The following is an 18353-nucleotide window of genomic DNA, read 5'->3' as shown; positions in this document are numbered from 1 at the left end:
TAAGGAAAGTTACCACAAGAGGCACTTAAGAGGGAGAATGTCCAGGACAGAAAAAATGGGCACATGAATACCCTCTACCAGATCCTCCTGGCAGTATCCACAGCCACTTTTGCTGGCTTCAGCCTAGGAAGCTGCAATAAGGCCCCATGTGAACTACTCTGGAGCAGACAACACACACCCACCAGACGCTGCTTTCTGCTTGCTCTCAGGTGTGGAGATGTCCAGAAATCCTGCCCCTGCCCCTGTGAGAGGTGCCTGAGAAAACATGTGGGTGTCACAACATGCCGGTAAGAGGCTTCCCTGGGCAGGCAGGAGTGGAGACTGCAATCTTTTGCAATTGCTTAATATCTGCTTTGTCAGGGCCCTTCAGGGGCATGAGCAAACTTCCTTTTTCCTTTATCCTACTTCCTAATCAGGCAAAGATCACAGAGGGCTGAAGAGCTGAGGCTGAGAGCTGAGTGCTCAGCTCTCCACCCTGGCCTAGGAGGCTGAGGAAGTTTCTGGGAGCCTCCAAGGTTAGCAGTGGTTCTTGATTATTAGGACCACCTGTCTACTTTATTCAAGATGGCTTTCTCCTGGACTCCAGAGGTTGGTGGAATGATCAGTTCAAATACAGAAAAAAATACAAGAGTACACGAGAGACAAAAAACAAGCTATATGATGCTTTAGTTACCAACTGGTTTTGTTTTAAATACTTTATAAAAAAAAAAACAAGCATTTAATTTTTAAAATAAGGGTGAGGCTTACTAAATAGTTCCAGGATGGGCCAAGGAGTGGAGTTAGGGGCATCATTTGAGTAATTTTCCTGCTGGTTGGGACAGAACAGAGTGAGTCTGGAGTTGTCTTGCCCATGAGGTACTTTAAGGAACAGATGTGGAGATAATCTTGTTAAAGAACCCAAGAGGTAGTTTTTGAACAATGTGATAATTTCTGAATAGCTTTAAAAATTAACTTAGAAGCAAATCATTGATTAAAAACTGTCCCTCCTGCTTCAGCCACTGTTGCACATCTGGGGACATCAGTGTTCCCCTCCTGCTACCTTCCCAAGCACTGTCTCCACCATAGTGCTGCTGCTCTGTACCTGAGCTGGTCCCAACTCTTCAGAGTCACTCAGAATTCTTCATAATTCAGCTATAAATTGAGCATCACTAGGCTGAAAATCCAAAATGTCCCAGAAATCTTAAACTTTTAGGCACTGACAGTGTTAAAAAAAAATTGGGGGGGAGTTCGGTTACATTATTTTGAATTTTTGATTTTTTGAATTAGACATGCTACCTGGTAAAGTCCATCTAAATACTATGAAATCCAACTGCCTACCCTAAATCTGAAACACCCCTATGTCCAAGCATTTTGGATGAGGGGTGCTCAACCTAAATTCCCAAGCCCTCCAGACTACCCCTGTGCTGCTTCCCAAGTGCACCTCTTCCCAGAGGTGCTGTCTCCTAAGCACACTGCAGCCTGTGCACATTCTTGGCTTCAGTTTTGCTTATGCCCTTTCCTAACTCCATATACTCAGAGCCCAGCCAGGCTAGCACCACTCCACCAGGTGGCTTTTCCCCCACTTCACCCTGCAACCCTCTCATGGGGAGGGAGTCTCCCCAGTTAATTCTAGAGGACAGGAAAAGGGAACAGTGCCTGGAAGTCAAATCTCATGAGTCAGAATCTCAGAAGGACCCAGAACCTGATTGTTAACAAAAGTGATCCTATTCTGAATTGGGTTTGGTGACATAGGACAAGTGATATACCTATAAAATCCTTTTGGGCTGGGGAGATAGCTCAGTAGAATAAGCACTTGCCTGGCAAACACAAGGGCCTGAGTTCAATCCTTGGCTCCGAAAAAAAATTTTTAAAAATCCTCCTTTATGTATACACTATTAAGGTAGCACCTTTACCTTGGTGGTAGAATTATTTATTTAGTCATCAGCCTCCTCAGCTACATGATGAATTACTTGAGGATGTGTTAGCTACACAGACAAAAAACCCAAAGAATTTTATAGTCTTTCTAAAAATGCTGATATTATCTTGATAAAGCAATTCAAAATACAGGATTTACTATTGACACCCAAAACTAGAGTGATATAAACTAAACTCCCAAGTTCATAAAAATTGCTTTGTTTTGTTCTTTATTGTATCAGGAATTGAATTCAGAACTTGTGCTGTGTAAAAATTGTTTTTGAAACAGTTTCTGCTCTAATTCCAGGCTCAAATGATCCTCACGCCTCAGTCTCCTAAATAGCTGCACTCACCAGCACTCTCTACCACTCTGCCTCCGTAGGGTTAAAATACTCACTGGATGAGCCACAATGCACTGTTTCACATGTGTCAAACCGGCAAAGAGTTTGGAAGGCAAGAGGCAAGAGCTTGAACTGCTTAAGATGACTGTGTCATCCACAATGCGATCTAGCTGAGCAAAGATCTTCTTCTTCAGTTCTAGATTTTCTGGAACACATTCCTGGAAAAAAAAACCAAACAACATTTAAAGAATAACTCATGATTTCTGAGCACAGCAAGGCCCCCAAGCAGGGCAGTGCATGTTCGCTGCACTCCTAAGAGGATCCAGCTTGAAAACCATGGTTCAGGGGCTGGCCAGATAGCTTAGCAGACTAAAACACCTGCTTAGGCAGAGCCCAGAGGATGGGGTTCAATCCCCAGAGAGCCGTGCTGGCTCCACCCCTAGAGCATGCTGAGACAGCAATTGAGAAGGTGTGGTGGAGCATGCCTACAATCTCAGTGCTTGGGAGGGTGAACACAGGAGAATCACTACAAGTCTGCTCTATGTAGTGAGACCCTGTAGACCTTGTACTAAATATATTTAAAAAAAAAATCATGGTTCATTACATACTACCCCAACGTGAACACTTTGGCATTTGAGAAAATAGCTGAAACAAGGAGACCTCCTTGACCTTTTTTCACCCCTCTCTGAAGCCAACTGTCAAACAAGTTCTCTGCCCAACCCCAAAGTGGGTCATGAGACCCTAACATGAGAGGTTAGGAGTGGGGTGGGGATAGAGAAATAAATTTGGATTAATTACTGCAGATAACAAAAAAAAGAGCATCCTTGTCTCTGAAGGCACAGGGTCAGAGGGAAGAATCCAAACGCACCCATTGCTACTCCCCCATCTCATGACCACTTCATCCTTGTGCAATCAAACCTCGTGTATGTGCCCACTCTTCACTGAGCCTGAACATCAAGGACAGGCTTAGGGTTTTTATTTCTGCAAGTTCCATATCTTGTAAAATTTCTTCTAAAAAACTGTACACTTTTTTCTGTTTTTTTATAGGGACCTCAACCTTGAACCCCAGAGTGTATACAATGTTTCTTCCCTATGAAAAGCACCAGTGAAGTTAAAGAATGGAAAAAGCCACTAAACACATGGGAAATCTTGAGTCCTCTGGAAAGAGAGTGATCAGTAGTAATACTTTCTACTTTTGCATAGGGCTGAAAATTATCATTAAGAGCTTGCTGGGCGACTGGGGTGCAGCCCAGTGGTAGGGCATCTGCCTAGCACATGCAAGGTCTGGCATCACAAATAAGTAAAAACCTAAGTAAATAAAGACATGAAATCTGCCAACTGAAAATTATCACCATAGTAAAGTGCCAGCTATGTTGGGGCAGATTCTACACAGAACCCGCAGCAGCAGCCTGAGCAAACTACTACAAACCTCAATTGCCGTCATACTTCTCCTGTATTCTGTCTGTTCTGAACAACAGATCTACTGGTCTCTAAGAAAAAAAGCTCATCTTTATGAAATAAAGATATAACATTACCAAAAGGTTGTCTGAGAATCCATCTCTAATTGGGAGTCCTGTTGAAAACGACCTTTCTTCGTTTCTAGTCATTGAAAATTACTTTAATAGGGGTTGGGTGGAGATAGAGAAATAAATTTGGGTTAATTATTGCAGATAACAACTGCTCTGAAATTCTAATTACAGAGCTGGATGGGAGAGAGATGACAGCCTCATGCAGCCAGTGCAGGCCCACAGGAGGTGTGGTCCAGCCCACGCCAGGGTAGGTGGACCCCATCCCAATATGGATGCCAACAGACGGGTGGATGTTCATGTGACTCCAAGGTCTCAGAAGCACTAGCGTCACCCTGCTGTTCCTGCCACCTATACCTCTGAGGATCATACCAGAGTGGAGTCCCAGCTCACCTGGGGACAACATGGGTCAGAGGGGAGATAGCCTGAACTCTCGCCATTCCCTGACTGATGAGTCAGTTGGGTGCTTTCCTAAAAATGTAATTTTTTGGGACCCTACCCCAAACCTACATGGGATGGTGGGGGAGCTAGGCATCAGCATTTTTAGCAAGCATCTTGTTGACTCTCAAGCTTGGGAAACAGAATTCTAAGCTATGGATCCAATGTGAATTCTCACTACCCTTGGGAAAAAAAAATAGGTGCTCCCAACATTTGGTGCCACCAATGCACCCTACAGGATCTTCTCTCCACTGCCATGTCAGGGTGCCTCCCCCACCACGTACACCCTGAGAGGAAACGGAGGCCTACTGCCTTCATGGCCACTTCTTGGCATCTCACCACCTGGACAATTTCCCTGAAGTGTTAAATTTACATATCATGTGGGGTAGTAAAAATAATTAGAAGTATGCAACAATAGAAATTTAGTGGGGGTCAGGGAGATGGCTCAGTGGAATAAGCGTTTGCCTGGCAAGCGCAAGGGCCTGAGTTCAATCCCTGGATCCGCCAAAAAAAAAAAAAAAAAATTTAGTGTTGAAATACAACTATAAGTTGTATCCAAATCAATCCTCAAAACTAAAGAAAATCTTTCAAAGTTTGATTTAACCATATCTAATAGCTCATACTACTATATTGTCTAACATATTGAAACCAATTATGTGGATACCGCACATAAGAATTTACTTTATATCATCTGTATGATTTTTTAAAAATATTTATTCAAAGAGGAGGTAGTCAATATCATGTTTCTGTAGATTTTCAAAACTATAATCAAGCCACATGAAATTGTATTAAGAACAAAAGGTCACATAAGCACATTTCAAAGACAAGAAAAAAGTGGAGTCATTTAAGAACTGTAAAGCCCTTTGTGTTAAATTCTCTTATCAAGCGGGGAAAAAGAGCTACAGTAGCTGGCTGGACATATTGAGTCATTCCTGGATCAGTTAAGTTTGCAAGTTGGGTTAAGTTTAAATGGAGCCTTGTAGCCATGCCAGGGTCTAAGAACGATGTAGATCGCGTGTGAGCTAATGAAAGGGCCCTGGTGAATGGCCTCATTGTGAAGTTGTCATGCAGATTCTCCCCTGAAATTCTATGCCTTTCTTCAGATCGTCTGATTATCAAAGAGGCAAGAAAATTTGAACCAGAGGAAATCCAAACCTATTAGAATTATGTAAGAGTTTGCAGTAGTACTTTGGCTTGCAGTTTGCTTGTTCCTATTGCTGTTTTTAAGGGTAACCCACTTGTGTGGGATGTTTCAGGCCAGGGCTGTCACTCCCCTGTCCACACCACACCTTCAGGCCATTCCTTCCTTTTCACTCAGGCACCCTGCTTGCAATCCAGAACTGCATCCCTGGCTGGCAACATACCACTCAGTGTGGAGAGTGTGCTCTGCCCCTAAGGCCTGAGAGAAAGGCCAGGAAGAACAACAGACACAAGGACTGGAGCCCAACACAGCTCTGGCTCTCTGAAAATTCACCTGCCTGTCTTCTCAGCTCAACCCTGTCATTTAGGTGCCTTTGCCTGAGAAAGCCACCATGTGTGTGAAGTGTTGCTAATTACTACTGCAGGCAGCAATCTGCCTGCCTTCACCTCCTTAGACTTCAACAGTGTCTCTCAAAGCACTGGTGTTTGCTCACCTGCTTACATTTTGTTTGAGGGCAAAAGATGCAACATATGGAACCACCATAGGCATGCCCAGGTTCTGACAAGCAAATCAAAATTCTGGGAAGTAAAGCACAATAAAATTTTCCCAGTGTTAACAGTGTTTAAAAAGAAGCTCCTCCAGCTTACCCTTTCAGGCTCAGCCAGAAGCAGCAGGTGAGGCTCAATTTCAACACATTCCCTTTCTCTTCCCTTCAGCAGATGAGAAGCTGATGCTATTACAGGTGTAACCATTAATTCTAACTTTTTAAAAGTAAGTCATGAATAAATGTCTGTGTTTTATTGAAAGTACCCAGGCAGTTTAATTCACAAGTTGTAAAGCAGTGTAGTCATGGCAAGCTGGACTACTGATTTGCAAGTTAACAACACTTTGCAAGTTTACATGTTTGCTATGCAGTAGATATTTTCCAAAAATGTATGAAATAAATGATAAAAAGAAAATGGTATTGAGTCCCACCATCTATCTAGGCATTTAAAATAAGCATCCTGTCACTAGAAAATCTATATTCTCTGGTGCAAAATATCTGGACATTATCTTTCGTGTGCTTTCCAGAAAGAAAGCACAAATTGGAAGACTTCAGTACTTAAGGAATCAAAGCGCAAAGAAGTTCTAGTGGCCAATTTTAAAGGGGGAGAAAGACATGGTGGGAAGGTCAGGAGAGCTACAGGCCTGCTGAACCATGAGGGAAATTCACTCTCAGGGAGGATGAAAGCAATCTGTATCACAGCCTCCATTAGCCTAATCTCTGTAACAATCTGTCTAGTTAGCACTGTGGGTTCCTTTTCACTGTTTCTCCTAAGAGCACAATCTAACAATCTATCAGATTGACAGACTTGCTAGGACCATACTTCTCCAGAGGTGGACATAAAGTAGGGAGCAGGGTGGGGAGAAAGCAGAAAAAGGGGCTGTGTTGGTTCAGAAGAAAGAGTTTAATGTGTTAAGAAAAAAAGAAAAGGAGCAGGTATATTAGTTTTCAACATCACAGGTAATCAGTGGCACTATACCGTAACTGAGGGATCATTTTTTAATTTAAAAATCAAATTTTAAAAATGTAAAACCTATTTTAAATACTAAAGATATCTCTACAGTTATCCAGATTAAATTACACCCAATCACGGGAGACCTTTCCAAAGTGAAGATCAGTGCAGAGTGTATTGAGGAGCTGATATCCTGGGACTTAGGTTCCACCTCAGGGATTGCTGCTGTTGGCCTTCGAGAGCAGTCCTTTCTTGGTGACCCAAGGGATCCCAGGGGACAGCATGTAAAGATGTTGATGCCACCTGCTTAGGTGACTATCCCACAGTATTATCCTCATTCCAGTGATATTCTAGGATATCATCCTCATTCCAAGGATATGCTAGTTTCTTTTATGAAATCATTGATTTAGAATTTAAATGTTTGACATTAAACAATAATGTGATTTAAAATAGTTCACCGAAGCCTGCAAAATTATCATATAGTTTTATTGAATTTCTAATAATTTTAGTGGGGAAAAAAGTATGATTCTTTTTAAAAGCCAGAGTTGTTTGGTTTTGTTTTTAAACATGGCGCTAGGAATAGCACGAAACAAAACTGGTAAAGTCTTGACATGAGGAACAAATTTTTAAGAAAAAAATGAAAGTAGAAGGACTTCAGTAACTTTCAGTAGCTATCACTATTACCAGTGAGAAATAGCTTTAAGTTGTGGTTGCTGAGACTCTGGGAAGACTGTACAAGTTATTTTATTGCCTTGTTTTTCTTTCTCTAGGTTGGACATGTTCAGGCATTTCCATCAGCGACTTTTGTTCATGGTGAGGTAATTTACAAAGCTACAGAGAGCAGAGGGGAGCAGCTTGGGGTTTGGTTGGGGGGATGGGGGTCATAGAAATTAAACTGTTCTCCTTGAAATTTATTTTTTTATTTTTTATGTATATATACAGGGTCTATAGGGTCTCACTACACAGATTGGACTCGTAGTAATCTTTCTGTTTTCAGCCTCCCAAGTGCTGGGATTACAGGCACGCACCACTATGCCCAGTCTCATTCACTGTTTCAGTGTGCCCTGGGGGCAGGGCCAGCACAGCACACCAGGGTTTGAACCCCGGTCCCTGAGTCTATCTAAGCAGTTGCTTTAGTCTGCTGAGTCTATCTAAGCAGGTGCTTTAGCCCCTCATTGAAATTTAACTAGCCCTTTTTAGCCAAAATTCAGAGCTTTAATAAATGTATCTCATTATTGCTTTTCATAAAACAGCTGTTTGTATTTGATATACAGTATTTTATTAGGATGAGAAAACTGGTTTGTTTTTTAAGTATTGGTACCATAAAACCAATTCCACTTGTGATCATAATCCTCAATGATAAAACAGTTGTTGCCTACTTTGAACAGGAATAATATCTTTAAGTCAATAGTTATATGTATCTTGGGTCCAGCCATCTGTCCAAAGTAGAAAGGAAAAGTAAAGCCATTTGTGCCTAAAGTTGCAAAAATTCAGCATAGCTTTTAAAAGTTACTCCAAAGGATTCTTTCATCTTAAAGAGATACATATGCTCTCTAGATGCTGGTATAAAATGTTTGCAGTAGATGGAAAACTGGCATTTTAAGTGTAGAGCTTTTCAGGCTTAGTTGTACTTACTGGCTTTAGGTAGAAATTTCAGAGTTTGTTCTAGAAGACATTCTGGCTATTTTCATTATTTTTTAAAAATCTACATAATTATCATTTTAACTACAGCATTAGTTATAGTTAGATCTGACAGTGAGCTGTTATGTTTTCTCCTTTCCTGATTCCTTTCTTAGCTGCTCAATCTCTCTTCCTTATCCATGTCACTAAAAAGAACCAAACTCTTACTGTGCTTTTTAAAAAGGGATTTTTAATTCTGCCCTTATAATGAACATTTGTTTCATTTTGTTTTAAATTTGTTTTCTTCTTATAAAATGTGATCAATTTGCCTCTTTTTAATGATCTTTATTTGGTCTTTTCTATAGGTTGAGTTTTTAATACAGTTAATCCATCCTTCAATTTGATGTGATTCTTGGTCTATATGGCAATATGAATGTTGTAAGCAAATTAATGGATAATAGGATGGCCCCTTCCTGATCTTCTATATCAGGGGCTGTAGTGAAGAGCCCAAAATGGGAGCCTTTGGGATTCTGTGGCATGGCTCTGTGTGATGTTATTATGTAAACATTTTAGGTGTTGACCACAATTCTTGATCCATAACTCTTTCCCCAAGGAAGGCTGTAAAACTTGGAATTTATCTCCCACAAGGCAGGTCATAAAAACTAAGCCTCCCCTGCCTCTAGCTGGCCATAAAGAAACCTTTGACCTACCTTGTCTCATCCTGGGTCATAAGGGCCTCCTTGTTCCAGTGGGGTCCTGCCCCACACCCAGGAGGGAGGGCTATACAGAGGCTGAGCAGAAGACTGGTAGCATGGGATCACATACTTTTTGTCCGACCACATTTTTAGGTGGTTGTTCATGCTTCAAGGATGCCACAAAATGACCCGTAAAAGTCCAAATGACTGAATTCTAAGAGCTTCTAGACAGTAGGAAGTGTGGAGGGTCCTGCAAGAGGAGTTCTGGAGCAGGCAGATACCTGTGCATCCTCTCCCCTGCCCATATCCACCTCTTTTGCAACATTCAGTATACTAAGCCAGTAAATGTGTTCAGCTGACTTTTGTGAGTCACTGACCTAATTAATCAACTCTAAAGGAGTAGCTGGTTGGATGCTCAGGCAAAAGCCCCTGGGACCAGCAGAGTGGAGGTCCCAAGGACTAGACAGACACTGCCTCCAGGTAAGTGGTATCAGACCTGATGTAGGAAGATGTTAGCTGGTGTCTGCTGCTGCAGTGGTGTCTGTTGTTGCTCGCTGGGGGCAGGGTACATCTACAGCACAGTGATTGCCACAAGAGAACAAAAGAAAAACACATACCTATATCTTCTGTTTAATAATAGTCCTGATGTTTTATTTCCCATTAGGAAAGGCAATGGATAATTTTAGAGAAAAAATTAACTTAAATGTAGATATGTATGCATTTATTGATTTGCCTGTGTATTGAAACTTGACCTTTAGCCTATAACAGAATTACAGTAAAATTAGCACTTTACCAGCTTTCCCCATAGGTAACCACAAAGCTATGAAACAGACAAAAATGCATATGACCTTGAAAGCAAAAGTTGATAGGCAATTCCACGCGAATGTTTTTTCAGAAAAACAGGGAGAGAGACAGAGACAGAGACAGAGACAGAGAGTGCTAATAATTTTTCTCCTGCAAACTGATGAGGACTTCTGGTTCTGGCACTTGGATAGACTAGAAAATTAAATACCTCTGAATACTTTTGTATAAAACAAGTTATCCTTTGAAAAGAAGAGCTGAGATGTCAGGAAAGTAAGGAAATGCACCAGATGAATAAACAAGGAAGCTGAAAATCAAAGCAACCAGCATAAGAGTCATGCTAGGAGCACTGGGGAGGGAAAAGACGTCAATGTCTCGGGGTGAAGGATCAAAAGTCTTCAGGAAGGTCTGAAATCATGGTCACATGATTCAAGGAACTGGAACCAAGGCCTGGAGGGCACACCCAGGACCCTCAGAAGGCTGGTCTTTTGGGGAGCTTGTCTAGGAGTTTAAATAAACAGCCCACCTGCTGAGGGTGCAAGCTGCTCTAGGTCTTGGCTCCACCTTGGAAGGTCACAGGGGAGAAGGAGGGTAAATGAAGATGTGTGCTGTAATTTCACCCAGTGTGGCACTCAGAGTTGTACTACACAGGGGTCTGGACACTCTCCAATCAAGAAAATAACACAAAAATTGCTCTTAAACTATTGACTAGCTTAGTAGACACAAAGGCAGACTCTAGAGGAGTACTTTCTGAAGGAGGCTACTTCATTTTTTAATTTCACAAAGTAAGAGCCCTACTGAAGAAAATGCATGACCCAAAATTATAAAAACACATGAAACCACCTAGACAGAACAAACACAGGCTCTGATAACAAAGAACTTGAAATAACTTAGAGTAAGAAAAGCATCAAAAGGAATAAACCCAGGAAAACCGTAGATTAGAAAAAATTAGCATATTCTAGAAATTAAAGTCAATGAAATTTTTAAAATTTAATAGACTAATCATAAGCATAGCTAAAGAACAAATTACTAACTAGAAGACAAAGTTAAGGAAATTACACAAAGACAAAATCTGTACAACCAAAACAGATATCAAGAAAGAGCGCCAAACATATTCATCCCTATGGTATAACATTTTAACATGCCCCTCAAATTTTGACAGTACAATTATAAATGTGCTTACATTCAGTAAGCACATGGTAGAAATGAAAAACACAGTAACTTTCATCTACTGGATATATAAACAGCTATGACCGATCTCCTGATAAATATATGTTCTTTTTAAGAACTCAAGGCATATAAAGAATGCCTATATTAGGCAATAATGTAGACTGCAGACTGCAATAATTTCAAAAATTCATGTCAAAAAAAAATTCATGTCACATAAACCACGTTCCACTACAGTGCAACTAAAACAGATTAATTTTTAAAACTAATTGATAAGACTTGGAAATTTTAAATAAACTTATAAATAGTTCATGGATCAAAGGTGATCCTACTACACAATAAAATATGCTTCAAGCTGAACAAATTTGAAGAGCAGAAATCAATAAAATATATATTGAATGCAGGGGATCATTACCAAAATCAGTTCTTTGAAAAAGGCTAATAAGATTAGCAAATCTCTGGAAAAGCCTTCTCTACCAAGAAGACAAGAGATAAAAATTTAGGAGCTCCATCAAGCTCAGGCTCAGGCTGCTCCTCTGCCCAACTCTTCTCTGCTGAGAAGTCACCACCAAGCCCATGATTTTAACCACTGACTGACTTCTATCAGCCTTTCATGGGGATGCTTCACAGGCACCTCAAATTCATCTCATCTGATCCCCACTTCCAGTGCCAGCTGGAATATAAACTTCCTCAAAGACAAAGCAAACCCTTACTCTGTTAATTTAATGACCTGTGAAAAAATAGCACCATAATTCCAGCCCTTTGCCCACAAGATACTAGGCCTGCACTAGTAAATTTTATTAGTTTGTAAGTGTTTATACATTAAATTAAAAATTTATAATCAGCAATATGGATTATAATATCCTAATGCCAAGCAATACGCTGTTACTGAAAAATTTTACAGATTATCCACCAATTAATATATTCTTAATGATATTTAAAACAATTAGCCAAATGACTAATGAAAAAACATGGTACAAACTTCAGGACTGGAGAATTTTTCTATTTTTGTATTTTAAGGTTATATCTCATATGCAGGAAAAAAATAAAATATTAGCAGAGGCCCATAGTTATGGTCCAGAGTTAGAGCTCTGCTTAGAGTGTAGGATTCAATTCCCAGCACTAACAAAAAGAAAATGAACATAATACAAACCATACTTAGGGTTAGTACAGAGAAAATGGTTAGATGGGGGCCAGGGAGATGGCTCAGTGCAATAAGCGCTTCCCTGGCAAGCGCAAGGGCCTGAGTCCAAAAAAGAAAAAAGAAAATGGTTAGATGAAGCAAACACCAGTAGTGTAAAATAGAATTCAAACACAGAGATTATATTCATATATTTTTTCTTTGTGGGTATATTTGTAGTTCTCAGGATATCATCTGACACAAGCAACATACTCAAGGAATAATTTTTGAATAAATTAATGAATGAAAAATTCAGTGATTGTTACAATTGATTTCATAGAATGCTCCCAGACTTGCTCATTTTACTTATTTACTCTCCCCTAACCCTAAACCCATACATTATTTTAGAGGAAATGACTAAAGTCAGCTGGAGGAAGAACTATGAGATATAACCCTGACTTCAAGCAACCTACAGGGCAATCCCAGCCAATCCTGGACGCACATGTTTAAAATAAACTCTTCTTTGCCATGGACTAAAAGTTTGTTCTTTTTTCCTGTGTTTTCACTAACCTAAGAATACAAAATGGATTGAATGATGGACCCTGAGATGCTCCGAATCTAAAACAGACAGAACACCATACCTGGCATCAACACATGCATTCATCTGCCAAGGAACTCTGTGAGGTTAATTGGACAGCCACAGTCCGCTTGTTAAGAAGCATGTTCTAAGGGGCTGAAAGACCAGAACAAGTCACTGGGACAGTGCAGGCAACCTGTACTGTTACAGAAGAGAAAGCCAGACAGTGGCATTCATCAAATTTGATACTATGAGGCCTAGCTCTGGTCTCTCCAAAGTTACTCAAATAAAACTACTAGAAGAAAAAACTCACACCAATGGTAGTAGAAGGACTCAAGTGTCTCCAATAGGTCTCTTTAACACACAGCCCTGGGCTGGCACCGCACAAAGCAGTGGATATGGAGCACAGACTTCTGCTTTTAGTAGTGATGCGGACTAAGCTGTTTTAGAGAAATCCTTCTGCTGAGAACAACCCCTCAAAAAAGTCAAAATCAATTTGAAGATATTAGAAAGCACCAAAAACAGTGAAACACTGCAGAGCCAAAACCCAGGAAACAGGGAATCCCAAAGACAGCTAAGCCTTACACTTTGTTTTACTTCTCCCTTTGAGACTATGGCATAGTCCAAAAATGGGGGAAATGGTTTGTTTTAGCATATTCTGAGTGTAGGAGAAATGTCTGGCATTGCAGACCCAGAAACTGCTCCACGCTTCATCCTAAGAATAATGGTAACAAGAAACAGAGCTATTCTCCCAGGCACAGAGCACAGCCTCAACAGTCCTCACTGCAGGCTGAATAAAGGAGTCATGCTCCCATCCGGTTGAGTGCCTCCGGAGAAAGACAACTCCAACCAGAGCCTGATGTCTTCATAAGCCATGTTCTACACTCAAATAAAGAAACTACGTAAATATTAAGGAAGACCTGTTTTCTAGGAGACAAACAGACTTAGGAAGAGACTCACGGGACATTCAGATAAGGGTGTTACCAGATATGAACTTTGAAATAATTAATATATTTAAGGAACTAAAAAATATTGAACAATTTCAGCACATCAAAACTATACAAAGAGTCAAATGGAAACTCATTACTCAGAAATTGTAAGTTACATAAAGATGAATTAAAGGCCAGCCAAATAGCTCAGTGGATTAAAGCACCTGCAAGCGCAGGGGCTGGGGCTTCAATTCCCAGGCCTGCCCTGCTGGCCCTGCCCCCAGGGGCATGCTGAGACAGCAACTGGGACTGGATATGGTGGCACACACCTGTAACCCCAGCTCTTGGGAGGCTGTAAATAGGCAGATCACTACGAATCTGATCTAGTAGTGAGACCCTGAACACCCTGTAGACCCTTCCCTAAAATTTAAAAAAAAAGATGATTTTAAAAGCCTGTTAGACTTAGCTAAAGAAATGATAAAGTAGAAGATATACCAGGATAAAATATCCAGACTAAAGAACAGAAAGAGAAAAGAATATAGAAAAGGGCTTACGAAACATAGAGACATGTTGAAAAGTTCTAATTATAAGTAAGTGCAGGGCTGGGGAGATAGCTCAGTAGAATAAGCACTTGTCCGGCAAATGCAAAGTCCTGAGTTCAATCCCCAGTACCACAAAAAAAATAAATAAACAAATAATAATAATAAATAATAAATTAAAAAAACAAGTAAGTACAAACCTAGAAAATGGGCAAGAGGGTGAGAAAGAGAAACGCAAAGTGAGAGAAAGGGAATGAGAGAGGGAGGAAAGAGAGAGGGAGCCAATACCACAGTACACCAATGAATAGCAGACTGGAACAGAGAAGTAGTGATAATTTTCAGAACTGATTAGGGAAACTGCTATAAAATGAGCATGAGAATTTAGCCATCCTGAGAATGAGATAAAGGGTCATTAAAGCTAGCCCATTATTCAGTATTTGATGGATGGGAAGATATACAAGACACAATGTTAGTTGAATAAAGAATATAGTAGTCTTCCTAAAACTTTATAAAATGTATATAAAATATTAGAAGAATACACACAAAATAGTAATAGGGGTTCCATCTCTAGCCAGGTATACCAATAATTCTCTTCATTTTTTTATTTTCCAAGTCCCTACAATTATCATGAATTACTTATACAATCAGAAATTCTGACTTTTGAGGGCCGGCCAGACAGCTCAGTGGACTAAAGCACCTGCTTAGGCAATGCACAGCAGCTGGGGTTCGATCCCCAGTATGCCATCCCCACCCCCTGAGGTGTGCTGAGATGGTGACTGAGACTGGGCATAGTGGCATGCGCCTGTAATCCCAGCACTTGGGAAACTTAAAACAGGAGGATCACTACGAGTCCGATCTACGGAGTGAGACCCGGAGACTCTGTACCAAATACATTTTAAAAAAAAGAAATGCTGACTTTTGAATATAGGAAATGCTTCTGTATTACAGAAAGACTGAAATTATGTTAAAGGACATAATTTTATGACTCATTCCTCAGTATAAATCACCTAGATTTACACGAGTGTCCAAAAGGGGGGTGAATTTCAGCACCCTTACATATTCTAGTATCTGTGAATGTTGCCTCTTATAAAGTGGCTGGGGTCTTATAAAGCCCCCACATACATCCTCCTATATATATAAAATAATCTGTAGATTATTTATAATGCCTAATGCAATGTAAATGCTATGAAAATATTTACTATACTATATAACTTAGGAAATGACAATCCAAATCCAGCTTGTTACAGAGACATAGTTTATTTCCCAACTGCTTCTGATCTGGGTTGGTTGTATCCTTGGGTGTGGAACTCATGGATATAGAGGATTGACTGTATTTGAAAAGAATGTAAGGATGTACTCAATACTATCAATGGTCTCAGAATGATATTAAAAATTACTTTTTTCCTCTGTTCTTCAGTATATTTTATACTAACCTTAAGGTAGGCAATGATTAAGAACAGTGTCAAACACAATGGAGAGAGCCTGAGAGTCTCCCTTATCTGCATGCCACAGGTAGCCTGCCACAGGACAACTCATGGGACTCCTGGATCAGAAATGAAGTGCTGTATCATGTACAGGGTATTGAGTAGCATGAGTTTCCCATTCACATCAGTCTCCCTCATCCCCGTGGAAGTGTTATATAGGCAGATCCTGGGTTTGCGTAACAGTTGAGGAACTTGGAGCTTAGAGAACACAAATATTTTATAATTGATAACAAGCAAACCCACCTGTCCTTTGCCTTAGAAGGAGCTCTGTCTTCCAAGACTGTTAGTTACACAAAAAACCTTGAAAAAATGGTCCCAGACTGAAGGGATATTTTGTGTGTCTCTGCTCAGAGTGCAGAAACCCAAGATTCAAAGAGTACAGAAACCCAAGACTTGACATACAGAATCAACATACCGCAATTCCAAGTAGCCAGCCCTCAACATCACTGAGAAAGAACATTTTTCACCCTGCCACTGGTCATCTAAGCTCTTATTCCAGATGCACTAAAACAAAAAGATTACATATGATAAGAGTCTTGGGCCATTGATAAATCTGAGGATTAACTAAAATTCTATATTAGTTCTAAATCTCTAGTCTAAGAAAGGAAAGCACTTCCTTCCCACTGAGGATTTTTAAAATTCTTAGTGTACTAAGACTCTAATCAATGCAAAGCTCATCCTGGCAAACAGTTGAGAACATACACCCCACCTACAGGTATGTGTTAGTCAGAGCTTCTAGGTATACAAAATTACAATCCTTCTTGATTTAAAAAAAATAACTCCTAAAAGCCATGAGTCACAAGTCTTAAAAGAAGATGAGTTCTATTTTGAGAACTAAGAACTTGTGTCAGCAACTTTTCATCCTGCCATCACTGGTCATCACTTGATTTGCTGGTCTAGCTGGTTCTATAATTTCTGCCCAGTTAGGAAGCTCAATTCCCTCAACAAAGAAAAACCTCTCATCTTTGAAACATGTACACATACACACTACTGGGTGGTCTTTTCCTCCAACTATATACATCTTTTTAAATGTATTTAGTATAGGGTCTACAGAGTCTTACTACACAGATTGGACTTGTAGTGATCCTCCTGTTTTCAGCCTCCCAAACTCTGGGATTACAGGCATGTACCACTGTGTCCTGGGATTACAGGCCTGCATCACCACATCCAGTGGTGTGGGGGGCCAGGCCGGCATGGCATGCCAGGGATCGAACCCGGGTCCCTGCGTCTGCCTAAGTAGGTGCTTTAATCTGCTAAGCTATCTGGCCAGCCCTTTATGTACATCATTAAACCAGGTGCCACGGGACTAAAAACAAAAAACAAAATAAAATCTACTAAAAGCTCTTAGTTTAAAGATTAGTAAACAAGTTAGGCATGCAGTATGTGACCATATCCCACTTTTCTCGGAAGCAGAGGCAAACCAAGTTTCTTGAAGCTTTATATAATAGACAAGTGAAATTTGATACATGTCTCATTACTACATTCACTTCGCAATATTACTGGCTGTAGATGTCTAGGAAATAAGTTTAAAGACTGGACTAACTAGGTAATAATGTCTATACATCTGCCTATCATTTAATACAGTCAGTCCCAGAAAAATTCTGTGGTACTCCCATGATAAGCCCACTAAAACTTAACTACTAAGTGCAAAGAAAGAAGACTTTGCATCATGGCAAAACCATTTTATAACATAACTTGAAATATTTTTAATGATCATTTCTTTTAGATGCTATATATTTTAGAAAGATAACCAGCAGCTGAAGTGTTTTGTTCCACATTGCAAACAATATTGGTGCTGAGGATAGACTGGATACTCCTGTCACAAGCAACTCTTCCAGTACAAGATGAGGCCCTGTGGCTTCCCAGTGTAAGTGTCTATAGGAAAACAATTAGGTATAATTGAGGTTTTTTACTCTTTCAACATGTCATATAAATACTAGAATTTTTCACTGAGATGACTGAAGATGAGAGGGCTTTTTTAGCACTTAATGTAATTGGGATCTCAGGAGAAGAGACAAACTCATATGGCTTGGTATAATATATTGAAATTACTGAGCGCAGAAGACAAAGAGAAATAATGAAGACTGAGAAAAAAGTCACATATATAAAAGAATGTGGTAATCTTAAAGATCAACCTGAATTTTGACTCTTTCAATACATTGTATAAATACAAGAATTTTAATTCACTGAGATGACTGGAGAGAGGAGTTTTTTTGTTTTTTTTTTTAAAGTCACTTTTATGAGCTTATCTAAAGGGAACTGAGCTAAAAAATTGTACCCCTGGATGTATACTGCCTGCTCCAGGAAAGCTTGGAGCACTGAAGAGGCCACCTTCATGCACCAGGGACAGGAAGGATCACTGCCTATGATGAAGGCTAAACCAGATTGTTACCCCAGGCTAACAAGTATTATGTAGCAAGTAATTGAAGAATATTTCCTGGATGAGGAGAGAAGTAAAAAATGGAACAAGGCTAGGAACATACCTCAGTGGCATCAGTGCCTGCTTACCAAGCACAAGATCCTGAGTTCAATCCCTGGTATAAAAAAAAAGAAGAAAGAAGAAGAAGGAGAAGGAGAAGGAGAAGG

General features: G+C 40.1%; 1 protein-coding gene across 2 annotated transcripts in view; it reads right to left on the bottom strand.

Annotated features, from left to right (window-relative positions):
• Positions 1–18353, bottom strand: part of Cryl1 (crystallin lambda 1) — a 170685-nt gene that overhangs the window by 27994 nt on the left and 124338 nt on the right. For both annotated transcript variants that reach the window (XM_004639372.3, XM_023699190.1), the window contains exon 4: positions 2291–2452. In XM_004639372.3, the coding sequence (XP_004639429.2) occupies positions 2291–2452 (162 nt within the window). The remainder of the gene's footprint in view (positions 1–2290; positions 2453–18353) is intronic.

The sequence above is a fragment of the Octodon degus genome, unplaced genomic scaffold (assembly GCF_000260255.1).
Source record: "Octodon degus isolate 3935 unplaced genomic scaffold, OctDeg1.0 scaffold00111, whole genome shotgun sequence".
In the NCBI taxonomy this organism is placed as follows: Eukaryota; Metazoa; Chordata; class Mammalia; order Rodentia; family Octodontidae; genus Octodon; species Octodon degus.
The sequence above is the reverse complement of the archived record's forward strand: the minus strand, read 5'-3'. Positions and strand labels throughout refer to the sequence as shown.